Consider the following 19,226-nt stretch of genomic DNA (forward strand, 5'->3'; position numbering starts at 1 on the left):
ATAAGATAAGATAAGATATCCAGTGTGGGACAAATAAAGGATATCTTATCTTATCTTATCTTATTTATCTGATTGTATACACCGCATTTAATGTTGAGATCAATTTTCAATGTTATAAGTAAAATGTATGAACACACTATGAGAATCATATCATGTATTCTAGAGGAAATTTTAATTAAAGAGTTTATCAGTAACACATGTTGCTTGTTTGGGCCTTTTTATTGACCCATTTCGCACTGATCCAAATGGTCCTTGCCGTCACGCCAAAGTTGACTCCATAATCCACGTTTCAAGTAATCGGTAATTGCTTTGTGGTTTGGCACACTCAGCACACACTTATGTTTTGCCAATTGTTTTTGAAGCGGATGCACGGCCTCCACTTTGTTGAATTGCATTCTGCCTTTTGCAACCACCATTTGCTCAGCAATCGTGGCCATCATCTTGCACAGACCTCAGCCACTTGTAAGCAAATAATCAGATGTTATCACACAGCAAAAGTGTTCTGCTTCTACAGCAGACATTCCCTTGTTTGATCATAATCTTAAGGAAGGATTCTAAGGACTTTGTCTAGCTCAGTAAATGAGAGATTTTTCTCAAATTTCCACTTTTTAGTTGACAAACAAAATCTTTGCAGTACAGTACATGGATGTGGAGGTCTTCATGACTGGGCTTTCCTTGGACCCCGAAAGGACAAATACGAATCAGAAAATGGATAGAAGGAGATTAGGTAGGAATTGGCATTTTGAAAAAAAAATTCTATATTTCATAAATATACAGATATATAATATTTTTATTCACTTTGGAATTTATCAACCAAAAAGAGAATTAACTTTTAAACAATGTTCTAATTAACTGGTTGCACCTGTAGTAAAACTTACATGGGTATGTTTTGTACATAAGTGTTCATTTGACAATTTCCTTGTGGTGTCAGGCCAAACTGAATTAATGGCATTGCAGTACATGCTAGTAACAATTTCTACTGGTGAATATTAGACTGCAGTTTCTGAGCTGCAAAGCTACACTCAATAAACGTTTTTTTTAGGATAATATCCCAGTATTATTATAAGCAGAGTTTTATCTTTACTAATCAAAGTACAAATGCAGAACTTTGTTACTGTACTCCTGTATTTTTTTCCAGGTATCTGTGCTTTTCTTGTGTATTTGTTTTAAATAAGAATACTTATTGAAAATAACGAAAATAAAGTAGTGGCACAAGGACGCACAACCTCTTAAAACTGGGATTTGGCTGTGTTCAGAATTTACCATTCATATTCATACTCATGTAAAATGGGAGTCAGCATACATCTGCCACCATTTAAAGTGTCTCTGTTTAACCCCCAGTCAAAGTTCAGTTGGTCGAGTAGGCTTTTCCTGGCATGCTTTTGCTTTCTGATAGCTATTTCAAATTACTTCCATGTTGTCTCGGGCCACAGTTCCAGTTTAAGATTAACAACCCCAAAGGAGAATCCTGCCATCACTAAGCTTCCCCAAAGGTTTGCTGTTCTTTTCGCGAAGAGCGCTGTTGTTTTCGCCAAACATACCTTTTGCGATGAAGGTCAAAAAGTTCGACCTTGCTTTTATTGGATTGTACCACATTTTCTCACATATGTTTGGGAGATTTGGTTTGGATTGCTTAATCCTTTGAGCACACACATTGTGCACAATAATGGTGGAACAAGTTTAGAAATTATTTGCCATGTTTTTTTTTTTTTCGCAAAAACCTGCCATTTGAACAGGAGTGTGGAGACTTTCCATATCCACTGTGTGGCAATTAAAAAATGGGGAGGAGTCTTTGCTATTTTTGCTTCCGGAGCAGAGTCCCCCGGTTCCCTCTAACGGGAAAGAGCGAAGGAAAAGAGCAATAGGCGGAGAGGAACCGGAGGGGAGGAGAGCCCAGAGCTGGAGCGGGAGAGCAGCGAGACGGACGTAAACGTTGAGAGGTGAGTGACGAATTGGTGCTTTAACCGCGGCAGACTGGTGTCGTTCTCTTCTCTTTTGGATACAGTTTGTTCTGAAATATATAGAGGCGAGGGGGAGTGGGATCGTCGCCCGAGCACCGATTTTGTTTTGCCTCCGAAAGGCCCGCCGTGCTGCGGTCGGACCGGTCGCGGCCGAGAGTCGGGAAGCTGGAGCCTCAGATGGGGCGTTCACGGACCCCGATAGTGATTTATTTTTTTCTCACTGACAACTGTGTTTTAGTTTTTCCCCTTTCGAACAAGCGATGAATACACCTGCACTCTTCCGTTATATGCACGCAAAGGGCGCTTAAATGACCATTAACTTGTTGTATTTGAGAAGTGCACGTTAAGCATTTATCTGACATCATAATCAACGAGCGGCTGATGCTAGCTATGAGTCGAACTTTACAGTTTACGCGGATCAAATCCCCCCATAGATCCTGGAAGCTTGTCATGTTCATATTATGTTTGCTCAATCATTCACTCTATGAAGACAAAAATAAACGAAGCTATGTGGCTTAATCCTTTCCAAGCATGTGGCATTAGTTTTTAATTGTTGTATTGCCTGTTTTAACACTCATCATGATCTAAATTATAAATATGAATATATATTGTCTATAGTAACTCTGGCGTTGGACGGAACCTTCAATGTCACAGTTGGTAAATTTCAGATTTTTTTTTTCCAAATCGAGAATACTTGCAAATCCACATGTGTGGGTGTTATTTTTTTATTTTATTTTTTTTACAAATAATTAACATATCTAAATTGTTGAAAATAGGTTCTGCCTTTGACAATGCGCTATTAATGATTGAACACACGTTTTGGGTGGGTCTCCTGCAAAGTGATGATTTTCGAGGTCCAAGCATTCCGCCCAATGCTCGAGATATAATATAAATGTATGGGATGGTGGCAGCACGATGATTGCCTGGGCAGCACACCCACCTCGCAGTACAGAGGTTTGGGTTCGAATCTGGCCTCCAGCTTACCTGTGTGGAGTTTGCATGTTCTTGTTTCTCCGTACTCCGGTTTCCAAACACGTTCCCAAAACATGCATTCAGGTTAATTGAAGACTCTATATTATCCATAGGTTTGAATTCAAGTGTGGATGATGTTTTGTCTGGTGTACCCTGACTCTCACCCAAAGTCAGTTGGAATGGGCTCCAGCACACATCTAGTGGTTGTCATCCAGAGAGTGTGCAGCGTCTGTCTTGTCCCACGTACGACTCTTGTGTCAGTGCAAACAAGGTCTTTGTGAAACAGACATACAAAGTAGGACATTCTTTTGACTTTGCTCACATTGTTGTGTTCAGTCTTCAGGCGCTTGTATTGCTGCGTTGTGCTGGCTGGACTGGACTGGACATTGCCAGCAATAATTGTTCCCAGCCTATCTCCGGCATCTTGGCCCTTGAAAGAATACATATTATGCTTTTTTTACTTGTCCAAACATGGAGCCACTTACTTCGCATTCATACACTCACACACACACACACACACACACACACACACACACACACACACACACACACGCACACAATAGTTTCCCGAGTTCCTATGTGTTGCCTTCACATTTCCAAAAAGGAAATACTGGGAGTGCAAGGATGAGATCATCACCTAGTTGTGTTATAGGAAAGGCTCTCCACAGTGCTATACTGTATATGCTCCACGGGCCAGAGAGATTGCCACGCTAGTTGTCATAATGTAATAGGGCCAGTAAAAAAAACTTCGAAATACTGACTGTACTGCATTATAATTACCGGTACACAAATTCTGTGGAATGATAAATATCGAACATGTTCTTTTACTATATCCTCCATTATCAAAAGGTGGAACAAAAATGTTTATGTGTTCCATTTAATAATTAATGTGGCACTCCCTCTTTTAAATTGGGCTCACACCTTTGACCCCTCCCTTTTTCTCTTGAGGTCCATGGGGAGGTCCATCTTTAGAGCTTGAGAATCTTTTGATTTCACTTCCAAGTTTAGGTATTTTAATACATTCCTATGTCATATCATTTATGAAGGGGCACGCTGTACCACCATAAATGTTAGGAGGACATTGTTTTGCTGTTATCGTCAGGCATGTTGTGTTTATGTGTGTGCCTCTTTTTCTCTTGATGTCCATGGGTAGGGACACGCCGTACCACCATAATTGATGGGAGGATATTGTTTTTGCTGTTATCATCAGGTTTTGTGATTGAGACGATTAAACACACCCAACACAAGAAATCCTGCTGTGTGTTGTCACTATTCTTAAACACAACTCAGTCGGATACCACCGGTTACAATAGGACAAGGGCGATTACATTGTTGACAATCACAAAAATTGCCAAAGGGCCAATCTTGCTTTATTTTTTGGGGTGGGGTGGTGCGCTGAAGTTTTTCCTTTCCGTTCTCTCCTGGTGACATCAGTCTTGTGGTCTTATTTTACATCCAGCACTCATTTCTACATTTTCATTGAAAACGCACATGTCTTCCTTCAGCAGATCCGATTGTTTACTGCGTAGTAAATACAGTCAGTTTTAAGGCTGAGCTGAGGCAAGGATTGGATTGGAGGAATCAAGTTAATGTGTCACTGTCGATGAACTGGTGCACTGTCATCCTTGCAGAACCCCCCGAGCCCGCCTCCTCCATCATTGCCCATTTTGGCTCGCTACAGACCTGCCTGCATAATGTGTGTGTGTGTGTGTGTATGTGTGTGTGTGTGTGTGTGTGTGTGTGTGTGTGTGTGTCCAAATATACCATTATGAAATGCTTTGTGTTTATATCCAATTCTTCTCTCATGTCTTCCTTTTCTTTTAATATGATCATGAAATACACACGCACACACACTGTAACATTTCTGCATCAAGAGTGGCTGTCTTTGGGGCAAAAGAGTGCCTTAGGTATTTACAGGCCACCATTTGTAACAAACACTTCTCACAGCTCTTTTTTGTAGTCTGATAAAAGTGCATCTGTTTCGTAATAACTAACAGTTTTGTGACAGACCTATATGGTACAACACTGCACACAAAAATGGTAAAACGTAATGGTAAAACGTACGCTACAGTAGCTTAAAAAAGAGATAGCATGCATGCACGCTAGCGTATGCTTTTAAAAAGGCAGTGGGCGCAAAACTGAGTTTACAACAATGTACTCATGTTACTTCCTTGTTCAATCCTTACCCACAAATCAATCAGAGTCCTCATTTTCTGTATCCAAAATGAACAGCTGGGCAAGTTTTCCATCAAACAAGCCAGGTTCCTTCGCCTCATTGTAAGAGTCAGTCTCGTTGCCGTGCGGCTCCTCAGAAATGATGCCGACTTTTGCGAAAGCGAGAACAACAGGACAAACAGACACACTAGCCCAAGCATCCACAATCCATTCACAAATTGTGGCATAACTCACCTGGCGCTGCCTTCCAGTCTTAGTAATGCTGTGCTCGGCTCACAACTTCACTTTTACTCCGGCTGGAAACTTTTCTTTCGGCTTTAAAATTAATGTGATTTCTCTGCATTACCCTGGCAATCGAGCACAACAGTTAAATCTGACTTCTCGCACCCTGTTGTGTGTATCGCTACCGTCCTGATCCCCTTCTTCTCTACATTGTGGTCCGCCAGGATGTCGAAACTGAGCGGCACCTCATCCATGTTGGTGATGTGGTTGGGCTGGTTGTGTTTGTTGGCAATCTTTTTGTTGTATTTCATACTACAAAGTATGATTATACCTCATTACTTGCCGTACCCAAGCGGGCAAGTTCGGAGTGTGGGGATTGTTTGATAGAACAGTCGGTAATGGAAACCAAGGGAGACCAGCAAAATAAAGGATTAAAATCTCCAAGAAAGCATCTTTATTTCATGTAACGCAGAACATTACACTTTTTACTGCAGTAGGAGCGGAAGATGGCCAGGTTTTCTTTGGATGTTGCTGCACCATGGTCGTCTTTGCCCAGATGGATAGATGGCGCCGTTTCGTAAAACAAAAGCACCATGGATTAGCTGATCTTGAATTCTCTCATCGCTGCTCGATTCCCATGGTCCTCCGCAAAACTGATAGCTTGCACTTTAAACTGTGCTTCGTAAGCGTGTCTTTTCGTAGGTGCCATTTTTGGGATGTTGTTTTGCACTATTTACTGCTACTGGTGGCGTGCCTTTAGCATCCTCTTTTACGGCCACCCTTCCCACTTGAATGTCCGCATGCTGTCCTAGGATCGGTCCGCCTTTGCTCAATATAAGCAACATGTCGGCACAACATCAATCAGTCAAGTGGACCCTCATCGAAGTCACACAACAACGTTCACAGATTTTGAAACTCGGTGCATACACAAGGCGACCCGCACTATTAGGTGCCCCGTCCATTTTGGAGAAAATTTACAACTTTCTGTGCGTCTTATGATCGTGAAAATACAGTACTTTAAATATGTGCATTTGTGTGTGTGTGTGTGGTTAAGCTTGTGCACCACAGCTGATGAGAAAGCAGTGTGTGCATTTGTGTGTGTGTGTGAGAGCAGTCGGATAAAGAACAGAGATCTGTTATCGCTGCCCCACTTCCTTTGCAAAACAATACGGCTTTCCGCCCTCGACCAAACAAATGTGTAGCTGTGTAGCATGTGCACATGAGTGTGTGTGAAGACACCGACCAGACTGGACAGATATTTGATGAATTCAAGAAAGCAGAGAGTCGACTCTTTGCAAGCTGTCAGCCTGGCAAAATGACCACATTGCAGTTTGTTGGTGCAGTGTGTTTCATTGACTCTCAATAGGCTTATTGTGTTAGCCACTGTTAGCCAGGCCGCAATATATGTGTGTCTGCATTGTTTTTGCAGGGAGCAGACACCCGTGTGGTGTGTTTGAACTGTGGAGGAGCACAGAGGCCCCCCTTCATCCTGCAGGGTGGGACACTAAATGACAGGGCGGTGGGCTGGGGCGGGGGGCATTTTCTACTTCCATCCAGCTAATAGTCTTGTCCGTTCTGTTAATTTTCATCCACTATCTAATCGGTGCATTTTGCTGATCAGCTGCCTTCCTGTTGTTGAGTTTTTCTTGTGGGTGGTTCCTATTTTAGGATGTGTCATTAAATCATGTTTAATAACTCGTCATCTTCTTATTCTTCTTAATTAATACAGACTCAAAATTAGACATTTGAATATGTTGTAATTTCACAAATAATCAGGCCCATAATAGTGGGGCATCAACTCAATTGTTGTCTTTTTGGCTCTAAATATCACCACAGTTGATTGGAAAATAAAACAATCGAATTATGCTTTAACTGCAGACTTTCAGTTTTAATTTGAAGGTAATCTCTTGCAAATCAAGTGAACGACGCAGGATTTACATAAATTTGTATCTATGCCTCAAAAGATGACAGGTGTTCCTGTTTGTCCGTATTTTGTTAGAAACAGTTGTCATACATTGACAAAAGAGTGTAGCTAAACACAGTGCGCAGACGCTCCTCTACAAATCACTTAATATCAGCTTCCTGGCTGTCTTATTTATTTTTAAGAATATTGAACTGTTGATTTGGCCAAATCTAACCTTTTTGCATGTGATTAAATGTATTGATAAATATTGTTGGGTTTGTTTTGGTTTTTCAGCCTAATGGTGGCTTGCTTCACTGATGGTGGCAGCGCTTTGGATCTCATATTGAGAGTCGACAGCAGCAGATTTCAAATGCAAACAGCACAATTGTAGACCTTTTTGCTGATGATTGTCAATGGGTTCATGGGGGGAATAACACACGTGGCCAGGGAACAGATGAGCAACCAATTGTCCGATCACCTTTGCTCCCTTTAAAAGTTTGAGGCACATCTACAAATTGGTGTAATTCCTAAACTCTTCACCCTTAAATTAAAGGTGAACTTCTGTAGTTAAATCACGTCTGGTTGGTTTCAATTCAAATGCGGTGTGGTGGTGTTTAGAGTAAGTCAGTGCTTAATTTAGAGCAAAAAAAAAAAAAAGATGAGAATTTTTTCCAATGTCTCTATTTATGAACCTGAACGTATTGTAGAACCTCAAAAAAACTGTCCTTAGCATACAGTATCAGTGTTATGACTTAATCTCAGTAAACCTCAAAGTTTCCTTTGGTGTGCTCTGCTTTATCTCAGGCTTTTTTTTTATATTTTTTTTATGCGCAATCTGACCAGACAGTGATAGAAAGGAGTAAAAGTTTGATAGATAACTAAATAATGATAGCGTAGTGACGAACGCGTCTCTGTCCTGGCTGTTCATTACAGTACGGTGATTAGTCGACATTAATAATTGTGGGGCTATGATTGCAAAAACAATAACTTCGGTCTTATGGGCACTTAGCACATGAGTGTTGATATTTATTTATTTATTTATTTTGCTGTTATTTAATGGTCATAATTATCAACTGTTGAAACAGGGCTCTGGCTGTGTGGAATTTTATTTTATACTCTCCATCACTCCCCATAATTTTTTCTTCCACGTTTTTCTTCGTGAGCTTGTTCTCTCTAATTAGTTTTTTTTCCACGTTTTTCTTTGTGAGCTTGCTCTCGAATCATTCGACCACATGAAAGCTGTAAAGTAATGAAAGAATGTGTAAAGGCCTCAAGTTTGTCTGTAAATTGGCACTCTGCTGCGTGCTGTTAGGTTTCTTCAACAAGGAGCACCTCCTCCTGCCTCCTGGCTGTGATCTCCAGGAACATTTAAGCTGACTGGCAAATGTTCAGCTATTAATGGGCACCTCTAATGCGTACAGAATCAGCAGGACTTTGGAACTAGACCTTGCCAAATGATTTTCAGTACCCTGCTAATTAGAAAGCCAGCAGGAGGCTATTTACTGTATAGATTAGTGCATGCCATTTTGGCCTTCCTGGCATCTTTTGTTGCTGTCTTGATTTTGTTTTGATTGCATGACTCGTGGGATCAAAAGGCTTGCAAAATTCCTAAGTCGGTTTGATCATTTGAACCACTCACTGCCATCCAGTAGCATTAACTGTAGCCGTTTGTTTTGAATGTGTTATCTCATAAACGCATTTAAAAAAAAAACAAACACAAAAAAAAAAAAACCCTCCACTTACGGACCTATGTTCAAAAGTTTGTATTTTCATCCTATCAAATGAAATCAGAAAGGAGACATCAATACATCTGTTATTCCTTTAAGTTTTAATTGTTTGGATGTCTTAGCATTGACAGTTGAACTCATTTTTTACAGTAGCCTGACAGTTAACAGTTAAGAATCGTTAATAGATTTCGGATGTAGACAGTTTAACTATGAATTATTTTTTATTTCCATTATTTATTATGGGATAAATAGTTTCTAATTATAAATTGTCACGAAGAAGGCCAAAAACCTTGGTGACAGCACATTCTGGTTGGATGACCGAACACATTGAGACAGAGTAATCATGATCGCGGTCATTTGGGTTTCTCACCGCATTCATTTGTTGAGTTGTCATATCCTGTGGTGGCGCAAACATGTAGACTAGCTCTGCCAAGGAGACGGTGTCATCAGTATGTTTGTTAGGTAGACTGATGACTCAAAATGTAATCACCCCATTGCTGTGAAACTTTATCAAGAAAGAGTCTTAAACATTTCGGTGCACTTCCAGATAAAGGTGCATACTTGTTTTGTCCCTTTTCCCTTTGATGTTCTCATGAATAACTGAAAAGGCAGAAAGTGAGTATCTGTGACCATAGAAACTGGTCATGATCTAGGTAGAGGTTGTTCTGATATCTGATATTTTTTATTCATAAACCCTCATTTTTCACATGGATTTGTGTTAAAGCCATCTTAGCGACTCTGTAGAATCAATACACAGCAATTGGATTTTGACTTTCCACTGACAGGGCATCATATGTGGAAAAAGAGTCTTGAAGAATGCTTTGCTAGCAGTGATAGGAGAAAAAGAAGACACTGGTGGAAAAATTAAAAAAAAAACAAGAGCTGCGGGACTGTATGACTGAAAGCACTGGAGAGAGGGAGGGGGGGGCGACCATTGCAGTGGTGTCTGTGGCTCCTCTGGCAAACGACAGGACATTCCTTTTCTGATGAGTCACCCTAGCGCTCCGATCCACTTTCTTCCCTCCTCACGTCTCATTTTTACTGAGGTATCCATTTTGATCGGCTCTCGTATCAGGACCTCCTTTGCCTTGTGTTCCCCGGTTGCGTCCATGCTACAGCTGATCACACAAAACAGCTTTGCGGTAACAATAATGCATTGCGACATTTCACACTTTCTGGTGAAATGTTGAAGCAAGGCAACATTGGGGATGCATAAATAAACGCGCACACGCAGAGAGTTTCAGCTGTGTTGTTCAGATCCAGACTTCCTTCTCTCCTCGGACATCCTGTCACATTTCAACTATATATAGAAGATGACTATTCTTTGCCCTGCTTCCTCTCTCGCCTGCACTTTTATTCATGTGTGTGTTGGGTGAATTGACCATTACAATTTGTTTTTATCAACTGAAGTTCTGCTTTTCCACATAGCAGATGGATATCAAAAAATCTCCCCCCCCCCTTTGAATGTCAAGTTCAGAATTAAACCAGAATAAATCATTTCAAAACTTTATCCACCATTAATGTGACATGCATGACTCAATAAAAGGAAAAATTACTTTTTTTTTTTTTTTTTTTGAGAGAGAGAGAGAGGACATATGAGATCTTAACTTTTGTCATGTCTGTTTGGGCAATATCATCGTGTGTGATCATTTCAAGTTTGCACATTGGGTCGAGCCTCTGCTCATTGTCTTGCATCGCATTGTTTGTCATTTCAACAGGAACTCTTGAGAAAATGTCTGAAAACGCAGTTAGGTTGCCTTATCTGTAAAAAAAAAAACATTTGTAGTTGCAGTCGGATACTGCCACCTGTTGGTCTGGAGACTTACTCACACCTCCTCGTTCATGTTATTTTTACTTACTCCGTGCTTCCGAAATTAGGGGAACAATTTTGGGAAAGATAAGTTTGTCATTTCATGCAATTACCAAGACAAGGATGACTTCTAAGACGCTGTGCCTCCCGATTTCCGTTTACTAGAGAAGTGCTGTGATTTTCAACATACACCTAGGAGTGGATATGTCATAATGTGTGAGAGTCAGGTATTTTATTTTTTCAGGCTTCTAATTTCCCATCTGTTTTGAATGCAGGGTTTCACAAAGTGCCCAATTTTAAAGTGGCTGGAGTTGGGACATCCTTTATAACAGAATTTTTAGCTTGCTGTCAATGTGTTCGTCGCGTACTTTTTCCCCAGCTTCTTTGACTTCCCCCCCCGTCCTCCGGAAAGTGAGGTTGAATAAAGTGTGGAGGAGGCCTGCAAAGGGTGTTGGGGGAGAGTGGGGGTGTATGAGAACCAAGCGAGGGGTTAGAGTATACTTTAACCCCTTCTCACTTGCTCCCAAAGTTCTAAAATGCAGGACTGTGTCTTGGCTTGTGTTTCATAAATGTCTCCTACATGATCACGTGCTTGAAAGTCTAGGAATGTGTATTCTTTTAAGCCAGCCCGTTTTTGATTGAAGGACTTATCAGGGTCTCCCTCAAAGTAGCTGAACAATTTCCTGTGTCACAGTCTGGGGAAGTGTTGAGACTAAAATACAATCCACAATGACATATTGTCATGCATTGATATGGTCTTGCACTGCAGGCTCAGAGTTAAATGCTCACAACTGGTCAGCTTTACCACTAATTTCCCGGCCTGTATGTATGTTAAACAATTATTTTCATGCCCCTGGGTCATCACCCGCCAAAAAAGCATGCCTAAGATTCTTTGGCACGCCCTGAAAATTCCTGCTTTTCTTTTTCTTTGTGGTCATTTTCTCAACAGGCTTCCCGCCCACAGAGAAACCGCACCAGTGGAAGTGTAATGTATATAGTGCACACACACACAATGGTACATTCAGGCAAACAAAGTTCTTGAGTGTTCCTTTGAAGGTTGATCATACAAGTTATTTTTGTGTTTCCTTCACACTCGATTCACCACAATGTGTGGCCAAGGCTGCATTCTGAACGGGTGGGTGAGCGTGTGTTCATGTGTGGTGGCGGTGCAGTTACACAAAATGACTTGTTTAGGCTTCAGTCCGAATCATAGTGCAAATTAAAGTCTGTAAAAGAGGATGGAATCTACAGGTGTGTTAAGTGTCAAATATGGCATGTCGAGTCGACAGTAATATTAACACACAGGGGCTGTCATCACATTTGTGCGGAACACATCTCCACTAAAGTGTACATTCTTCTCTTATTCACCTCTTCTGGATTCTGCTTGATTCATATATCACAGAAAGAAATAACGGCAGCAAGATTGTGTTCATCTTGGCTTTCTTTCCCCGTTTTGGAGAGGATGTGGCATCCATCTAAATGGAGAGGACCCGGCCTTCGCTTCAGCCAATAAATACAAAGCCGAGAGTGATCTGGGAAGGTTGCCTGCTGTTGTGTAACTGCCTTTACACGTTAACATCCTAACTCAAAAAACACCCCGCTGCATTTTTTTTTTTTTTGGAAGCTGCGTGCTTTGCCTGCACACAGAAATTTGTCAGTTTGGACGTTTATGTCCTGGCCTGCTTCCTGCTCAGTTTTGCTTTCTTGTCCATCTCTTTGGTAGCAGATGGGCTTTGTCACGAGTTTGCGAGGGGGGGGGCTGGCAGCAGCGAGACTGTAAATTAGGGCTGTAGAGAGAAATGGGTGGTTTTATGAGAGTTTACAGACCTTCACTTTTAATGAGAAAGGAAAGCAATTCTGTTGTGGACAAAGGGTTTGAGTTTATAGCCTGTTGGGATCAGCGGGAGAACTGGAATGACGAGAAACCTTGAGAGGGAAGGGCAGGAAGTAAAGAAGGAAGGAAAGAAGGAAGGATGGATGAGAGGCCGATCAAACTGCTGGTAGCAATCCACAAGCTCTTTGGATCTAAAAGCTCATTTCACTGTGTGGTGAATGTCAGTGGCTACACTCTGCACACATGAAAAAATGAAAATGGGGGGGCAGGGTTGGTCATGTTGCAGCTGTTGCCTTCATTCATGCGTGAGCCGGACCCCCCAACTTAAGTGCGACATTTGCACACGCACAAACAACAGACACTTGCAGGCTCGGCGGATGGGTCAGAAGTCAGTCTTTGCGATGACACAATCTGGATCTGATTACCACTCCTCCCCCATGTGGCTGCCTGAGCTTTGCCTGCACATTTAACCGTTTGGAAGTCTGCGTGCATGTGTGCGTGCGTGCATGTGCTTACGCGTCACCCTCATATTTGAAACGCTTGTTTGTGTTTGAGTGCCAGCGGTTGGATGCCCACAGTGGGCCCCTGTAATTACACCAAGACCCCCTTTATCCACAGCACGGCCTACTAAAAAGCGGACTCAAAGCCACAGTTTGAGAGCATAAATGCTGATTTGCTGATGCACCACTGTCACTCCACCCGGTTGTGGAAACGTCTTTTTGGATTTTTCATTTTGGTCTGTTTTTAAAAGCTGCAGACATGATGTGGAAAATATAGAGGAATTTGTTAGTGTTTAGTCGGTTTCACTTCACATTTCAGCACTCTGGATTTGGACTTTCACCACAAAGTGCAAACGTTCAGACTTAAATTTAAAGTGTTGAACTTGCGTGTCTTTTATACATAGCAGCAAAGACTCCAATTAGTCACATAAAGCATATAGCAGTTTAAATGTCTGCATGGTACATGGAACTACAGCTTTTGAAACTGTAAAATGGCTAGCTGAAGATATTGCCATGCGTCCTGAATCAGTCCATCACTATTAGCATGGAACACGTCACGCTGACTAAGGATTTGGTAAAGCATTTCATTGCTCTTTGAAGACACTTGAAGCACCTCATTGTCCTCATGAACCAGAAAGTTTATCACGATGAGTGATAGCTTAAGTTGGTCATGTTTACTGTTCACAAGGTCGTCGATTGAGGAGACCAGCAAACCAAAGGCACCGAATGTGGTTCTCTGCATGTTAGCCAACTAGGAAGCAAACTCACGGTGCAGATTCACAAGGCCAACACAAACGCACACGCTAGGCAGACACGGTAAGGATGTTAACGGGATTACGTTAAAAACTATGAATATGAAACTGAGCAGAGTGTCGTGGCTCGTGTAAAAAAATATATCTATTCAAGGTCAGGTGAAGATTGATCTTAAATGGGGGGATCTCGACATGTATTGAAATGTTTGTTGTCATCTATTTGGGTCCAAGTGTGGGCAGCGCTCACCACATCCAGCTGATGGCGCTGTGGTGAAAAAAAGTCTGCTGTGTGTGGCGCTCGCCTTGCTCTGTGCGTATCACTGGAATTTACAGGAATGCACTGGGGCACTATTGGCCTGCACTATCATTTTTCAATCAAGCACAAGCTTAGAACTGTTAAACCTTAACAGAGATCTGCACTTGATCAGTGCCTTCGTAGTTTTTCTTCTGAAACTAAAATATTCGTTCAGCTTTGGTGTTCTGGCAGATGAATCTTGTTTATAAAAGTCCGCCAAGTGTGCACTGTTTTGATTCCCTCCTTTTAGGTTCTTGCTACAGGAAGCACATCACTGCTGCTGGTCATGTTTATTTGTATAAAGGGCTGGAGTCTCACATCAGAGCCGTAACCTTGGGTTAGGAGCAATATATGCTTGGAAATGTTTAATGCTTATTGTTGTGCAGACTTCCCCTATAAAAACATTCTGTACTTGTATGTTCTCTCACACTTATGGTATGCAGACCTGTTGTAGCAGGATCCAAAAGACCACGCGTGCCTTGTAATTTAAATCCCAGAATGCAATTTTGGTTTGAATGCCAATATTTCAATGATGTTTCCCTTGTGCGCTAAGACTCATTGGCTCGCGCTACAGCTGTGGACTCTCCGGAGCTCCAACTGAAGAGTTGGAACAGTGATGGATCTCATCAAATCCATGAAGATCAGATGTACCTAATGAGTTGACCATGAGTGAACATACTTTGAGTTCACTGTATAACCGGCTTTGGACTTTGCTACTTGACGGTAGATTATTGTTAAAAATATCTTGAAGTACTAGCGAAGCATTCTAGTTTTATTTTTCACGTGTGAACGCTGAAAACTCAGATTTTCCTCATCTGTTTGTGTCCGTAGAAATTTTGACCATGTGCTTTTCTCACCCATACTTCAATCGATGATCGAATAGCCCTAAATACCATTGACAAAGAGACCGGTACCATAGGAAGCACGGTCCAGTTGTTTGTGTGCAAAAATATTACATAACCCTTGAAATTCGTCATTCAATCTTTTGTAACTCCTATTTTAATGGCCACATCTGGGTAATTTGAAACTTTGTGGCTGGGAAATGGTTTCTGCCTGCGGCTTCATGTGAAAAACAAAGCGAAAGTTTATTCCATGACACTCTGTTATACTGGAACGACATGCAGCCAAATGCATTCTTCCTGCATATGCTCAGTGGGTGTCACAGTGAATGAAAATATAGTTTTGGAACTAGGCTATAAAAACAAAATAGAACTGTTACAAACATGCGATGACATTCTCGAGTTTCTGCTCCACTGCTCTTGCATGTTTCTTTATCCAATAAGAGACTACAATAATACAATACAATACATCCTCGTTTACTTGTCATTACTCAACACGTTACCCCGCAACATGTTACCCGGCCCGTCGCCTGAAAGTGTTGTTGTCTGTGCTTATTTACTTAACGTATCTCCATACTGGTGACAAGGCTCCTACCCGGAAAATAGATGTCAGGCTGGTCATGTGGTATCAGTGTTTGGTATCGGAGCATTTATATGAGAAATACGTCATATACAGTATTGCCAATGGCGATTATGAATCTAGTAGATATTTTTCATGGTGTGGGGAAACTCTGGCACTATGTGGCCTAGTTTCACCTATCACGAAGCGGTTATGTGGTTCGAGGTTTGAATCTTGGCTCTGTCTCTTTAATGTGGAGTTTGCTTGTTCTCCTTGTGCTCTCATGGGTTTTCCCTTGGAGCTCTGGCTTCCTCCCACGTTTTAAAAGCATGCATGGTCGGTTATTTGAAGAGTTGAGATTGCCTTTAGATATGAATGTGAGGCAAGTTGTGCCCCGACAGTGCGACTGACTCCTAGCGCCCATCGCTGACATCATGTTGGGGCTTCTTTATACGGCAAACTAGAGACTACACCAACAGCACAGCTACTGGTTGCGACAAAGTAGTGCAGTCCATTTTTTTTTTCAGTTTATCCAAGAGGCATTTAATCATCACTCCACACAATCGACCGGATTCTTATTGTGCAGTTAATGGGTAATGCCTCTCCCTAGTTTCTGCTTTTGATCAAACAGAGCTTTTTTTCTCCCATCCTCAGGTTGGTTGATGATGATATTTGTAACCCTTGTGCTGCAATTTCTACGATGTTTGTAACACATGGGTTACCCCATATGTTACAATTTCTACAATTTTTGTAGATTTATGCGTATTGTCATCTTTAAATCAAAGACACAGCATAAAAAGTGTGTGATATGAAATATTCCAATTCATGTTTTATTTATATAGATTTATATTTATGTTTTGGTCATAGCACAATACCGCTTTTATTGTCCATAGAGGGCAAAAATACAAAGAAAAAAATAAGAACTATATGTGTATGTATAGCACTGATGCCACTGAACATGTCGAGTGGTTGAAATTGAAATAAATATTCAGGAATAATACTTTTACAATTTTTGTAAAATTGTATGTTGCGTTATATAAACTTATTTAGATCGACTGCAGCACATGGGTTAAGAAAGAATTGAACTCTGTTATTACACGACAGAGATTTTTAAAAAATGCCGACAAGAAAAAAAGATGTCTTAGCCCTGTCTGAGTCTTCATGCTGAGAACCTGCATTTAGTTTTTGTGGTTGGACTAAATTTAATACAATAATTAGTTGGCAAAATATGTAAGCAGTAACGAAGCATTATACAAGAAAACATTTGTAAAATTTGTGTTTCGTGTGATACCACATAACTTTTAGATGGGGTCAAACTTATTATTTTTTTAGCTTCCATCACTTTTTATATCAACACTAGCTTCTTATGTGGAGATTTTTATAGTCCATTTAAATAGTACGTTGGCGTTGTTAGAAATGCGGGTTAAGTGTAGTCTGCACTATGCTGTGTTGATTGTTAGGAAGCATTGCGGTGGTGGTGGGAGGGGCTGAGGGGCTGAGTTCACAATCCTCCCGTGACATCAAGTTTATGATAGTTCCAGTCAGTGAAGGCTCTGCAGCAAAGAAAGACACACTGAGCTTTATACATAAATGAGCCTTGTTTTTCCTTCACACAGCCGCACGCAAACACACGCATATTAATGTTTGATCGCGGCTGTGAATAATTAATGCATCTTTATTTGTCCCTCCGGTGTCCTGCAGTCCTCTCTGTCTCTCCTTTTTCAGTCACTTCCTTCCTCCTTCTTTCTCGCTTGCTCATAAATCCCGTTTTTATGTTTGTCCCTCCCTCAGGACGCCACTGCCTCGCTTAGGTCGTCGTGATTGGATGAAGAGAGAAACGCTGACTACCGGCATGGATGTGCTCCATCTGTATTTTGCATAATGCTCAGCCACTGGTAAGTACTGTACAGCAAATGTTGGAATGTTTTGAATGTACGGTTGAAGCATTTACTTGGGAACTATCAGTCACTGAAAAAAAAACATCTTAAGTATACGTCAACAGACAATTGGGAGACATTGGGCCCCTTCCTCCAGCCAACAGCCTCATTGAAGAAGCAAATAGAGGAGACATAGGGACTAAAATGTCCATATGATGCTTATTTCATGACTCGTGCTGATTAGATGTAAACAAGATTTGTTGCTGTTAAACCTATACAGTCCTTTGGAAAAGCTTTAGGCCATTATCCAGCTTTTATTTCAATTTTTTTTTCTTTCACAGCAGTCATTTTAGAACACTTAATGCAGGCTTGGACAGAAATGCATTACAGATTTTCATGAACATTCGTTGGGATGGTGCATAAAGAGAACTTGAATTAGCCAATCAATTTAGTATTAAAGCTATAGATACAGGAATGTATTCATGTTCAATGAATGTAGCATAACCGTGCAGAAATATAATCGCGCTACCCTTCAGTTCATCGTCCTCCATTAACTTGAAACCAGCGATCCTTAATCCTTGGTGGAGGTCAGTACTGTACTCCACTTAGTGACACTCTAGTTACATATGTACATACTGACATTGAAAAGTGATTCAGCATACAAAATCATTTCATTCCGGTGCTCACAAGACTTTGTCTTTTTTTTTCTTTATTTGTAAGTATGACTTTTTATTACTTCCCGCAAGGAAAATTGTTTAGTTAGTGCCAGAGAAATACACCAGCAATACATTGCCAAATTGTAGTGAAAGGACAAAGAAGTGGTTATGCAGCTGTTAGCTTGAACATTTGGGGACTTTGGAGGTGCTCAGGAAGCATTTTCAATCCAACCATGTCGTGGTATGTAAGAGTGTGGTCCACATGTCTGCATGTGTTGGGATTCAGAGCAGTATTAAAACCAATCTTCCGGTCCCTAAGTCATGTGCTACCTCCTTCCTTAATTAATCAACATAGGGGCAATAGTAACTAACAATTACAAATGAACTAATCTTACTCAACATGTCCACAAATGCACATTTACAGTTATTGATTTGTATTTACCAAAGTGGCTCAAATGACCATTACACCACACAATGTTAGGAATGTCCCCAGACTCTCTAGGGCCTAGCCCTAGAGGAAACAAATAAAAAGATTCCTTACTTTTTGGTAAATACCAGCCTCTGTTTTTATTCTGCAATACAATGCACGGTTTTGCTTTAAAGGAGAAACTTGGCATTCGGTCACACATCTGAATTTATTGTGCACAATATGCTGAATAGTGATGCAAAGAGGTCACCTTAGATTGATTGGTACTTCATCCTCTACGCTTTTAAATGTGGTATTAAGAGCAGCTGTGCATTCTCCATCGGAGCCTGCTGATGAATTTGGTCCCTGAGGGGTCCCTGAGACTTGACATTTTTCACATTCTTCTACTGATCATTCCTTCTTTGCTTCCCCCCCTCGGTGTTGTTCATATATGCAGCTGAGTGTGCTGAACCCTGAACCGTAACCAGCGCATGCTCTATGACTGACCTCCTGTCAGGTACAAAAGATAGACGCACACACATGCACACGCATGCACACACAGACATACACCGGCACACATGGTTTCACGCATGCTATGTTTGTGTTAGGGATTTAAATAAAATGAGGACCTCCAGGCTTGCACCCCAACCGCTCAATGTTTAAGCATACAGATAACGATTCAGCTCGAGGGTGTAGGGTGAAAGTACATCCACAGTTACTGATACAAAAAGAGTCAAT

The 19,226-nt window shown here is 41.1% G+C and overlaps 1 protein-coding gene across 5 annotated transcripts in view; it reads left to right on the forward strand.

Annotated features, from left to right (window-relative positions):
* Positions 1 to 1,825: 1,825 nt before the first annotated feature.
* apbb2b (amyloid beta (A4) precursor protein-binding, family B, member 2b) overlaps positions 1,826 to 19,226 on the forward strand; it is a 72,428-nt gene continuing 55,027 nt past the window's right edge. For 4 of the 5 annotated variants that reach the window (XM_019876489.1, XM_019876491.1, XM_019876490.1 and 1 more), the window contains exons 1-2: positions 1,826 to 1,940; positions 17,341 to 17,444. In XM_019876489.1, the coding sequence (XP_019732048.1) occupies positions 17,406 to 17,444 (39 nt within the window). In that variant the 5' untranslated portion in view covers positions 1,826 to 1,940; positions 17,341 to 17,405. Of the gene's footprint in view, positions 1,941 to 17,338; positions 17,445 to 18,945; positions 19,006 to 19,226 lie in introns of those variants that run through there. The other variant, XM_019876492.1, reaches the window with a different exon arrangement.

Source organism: Hippocampus comes, unplaced genomic scaffold, assembly GCF_001891065.2.
Source record: "Hippocampus comes isolate QL1 unplaced genomic scaffold, H_comes_QL1_v1.1 scaffold51, whole genome shotgun sequence".
NCBI classification, from domain to species: domain Eukaryota; kingdom Metazoa; phylum Chordata; class Actinopteri; order Syngnathiformes; family Syngnathidae; genus Hippocampus; species Hippocampus comes.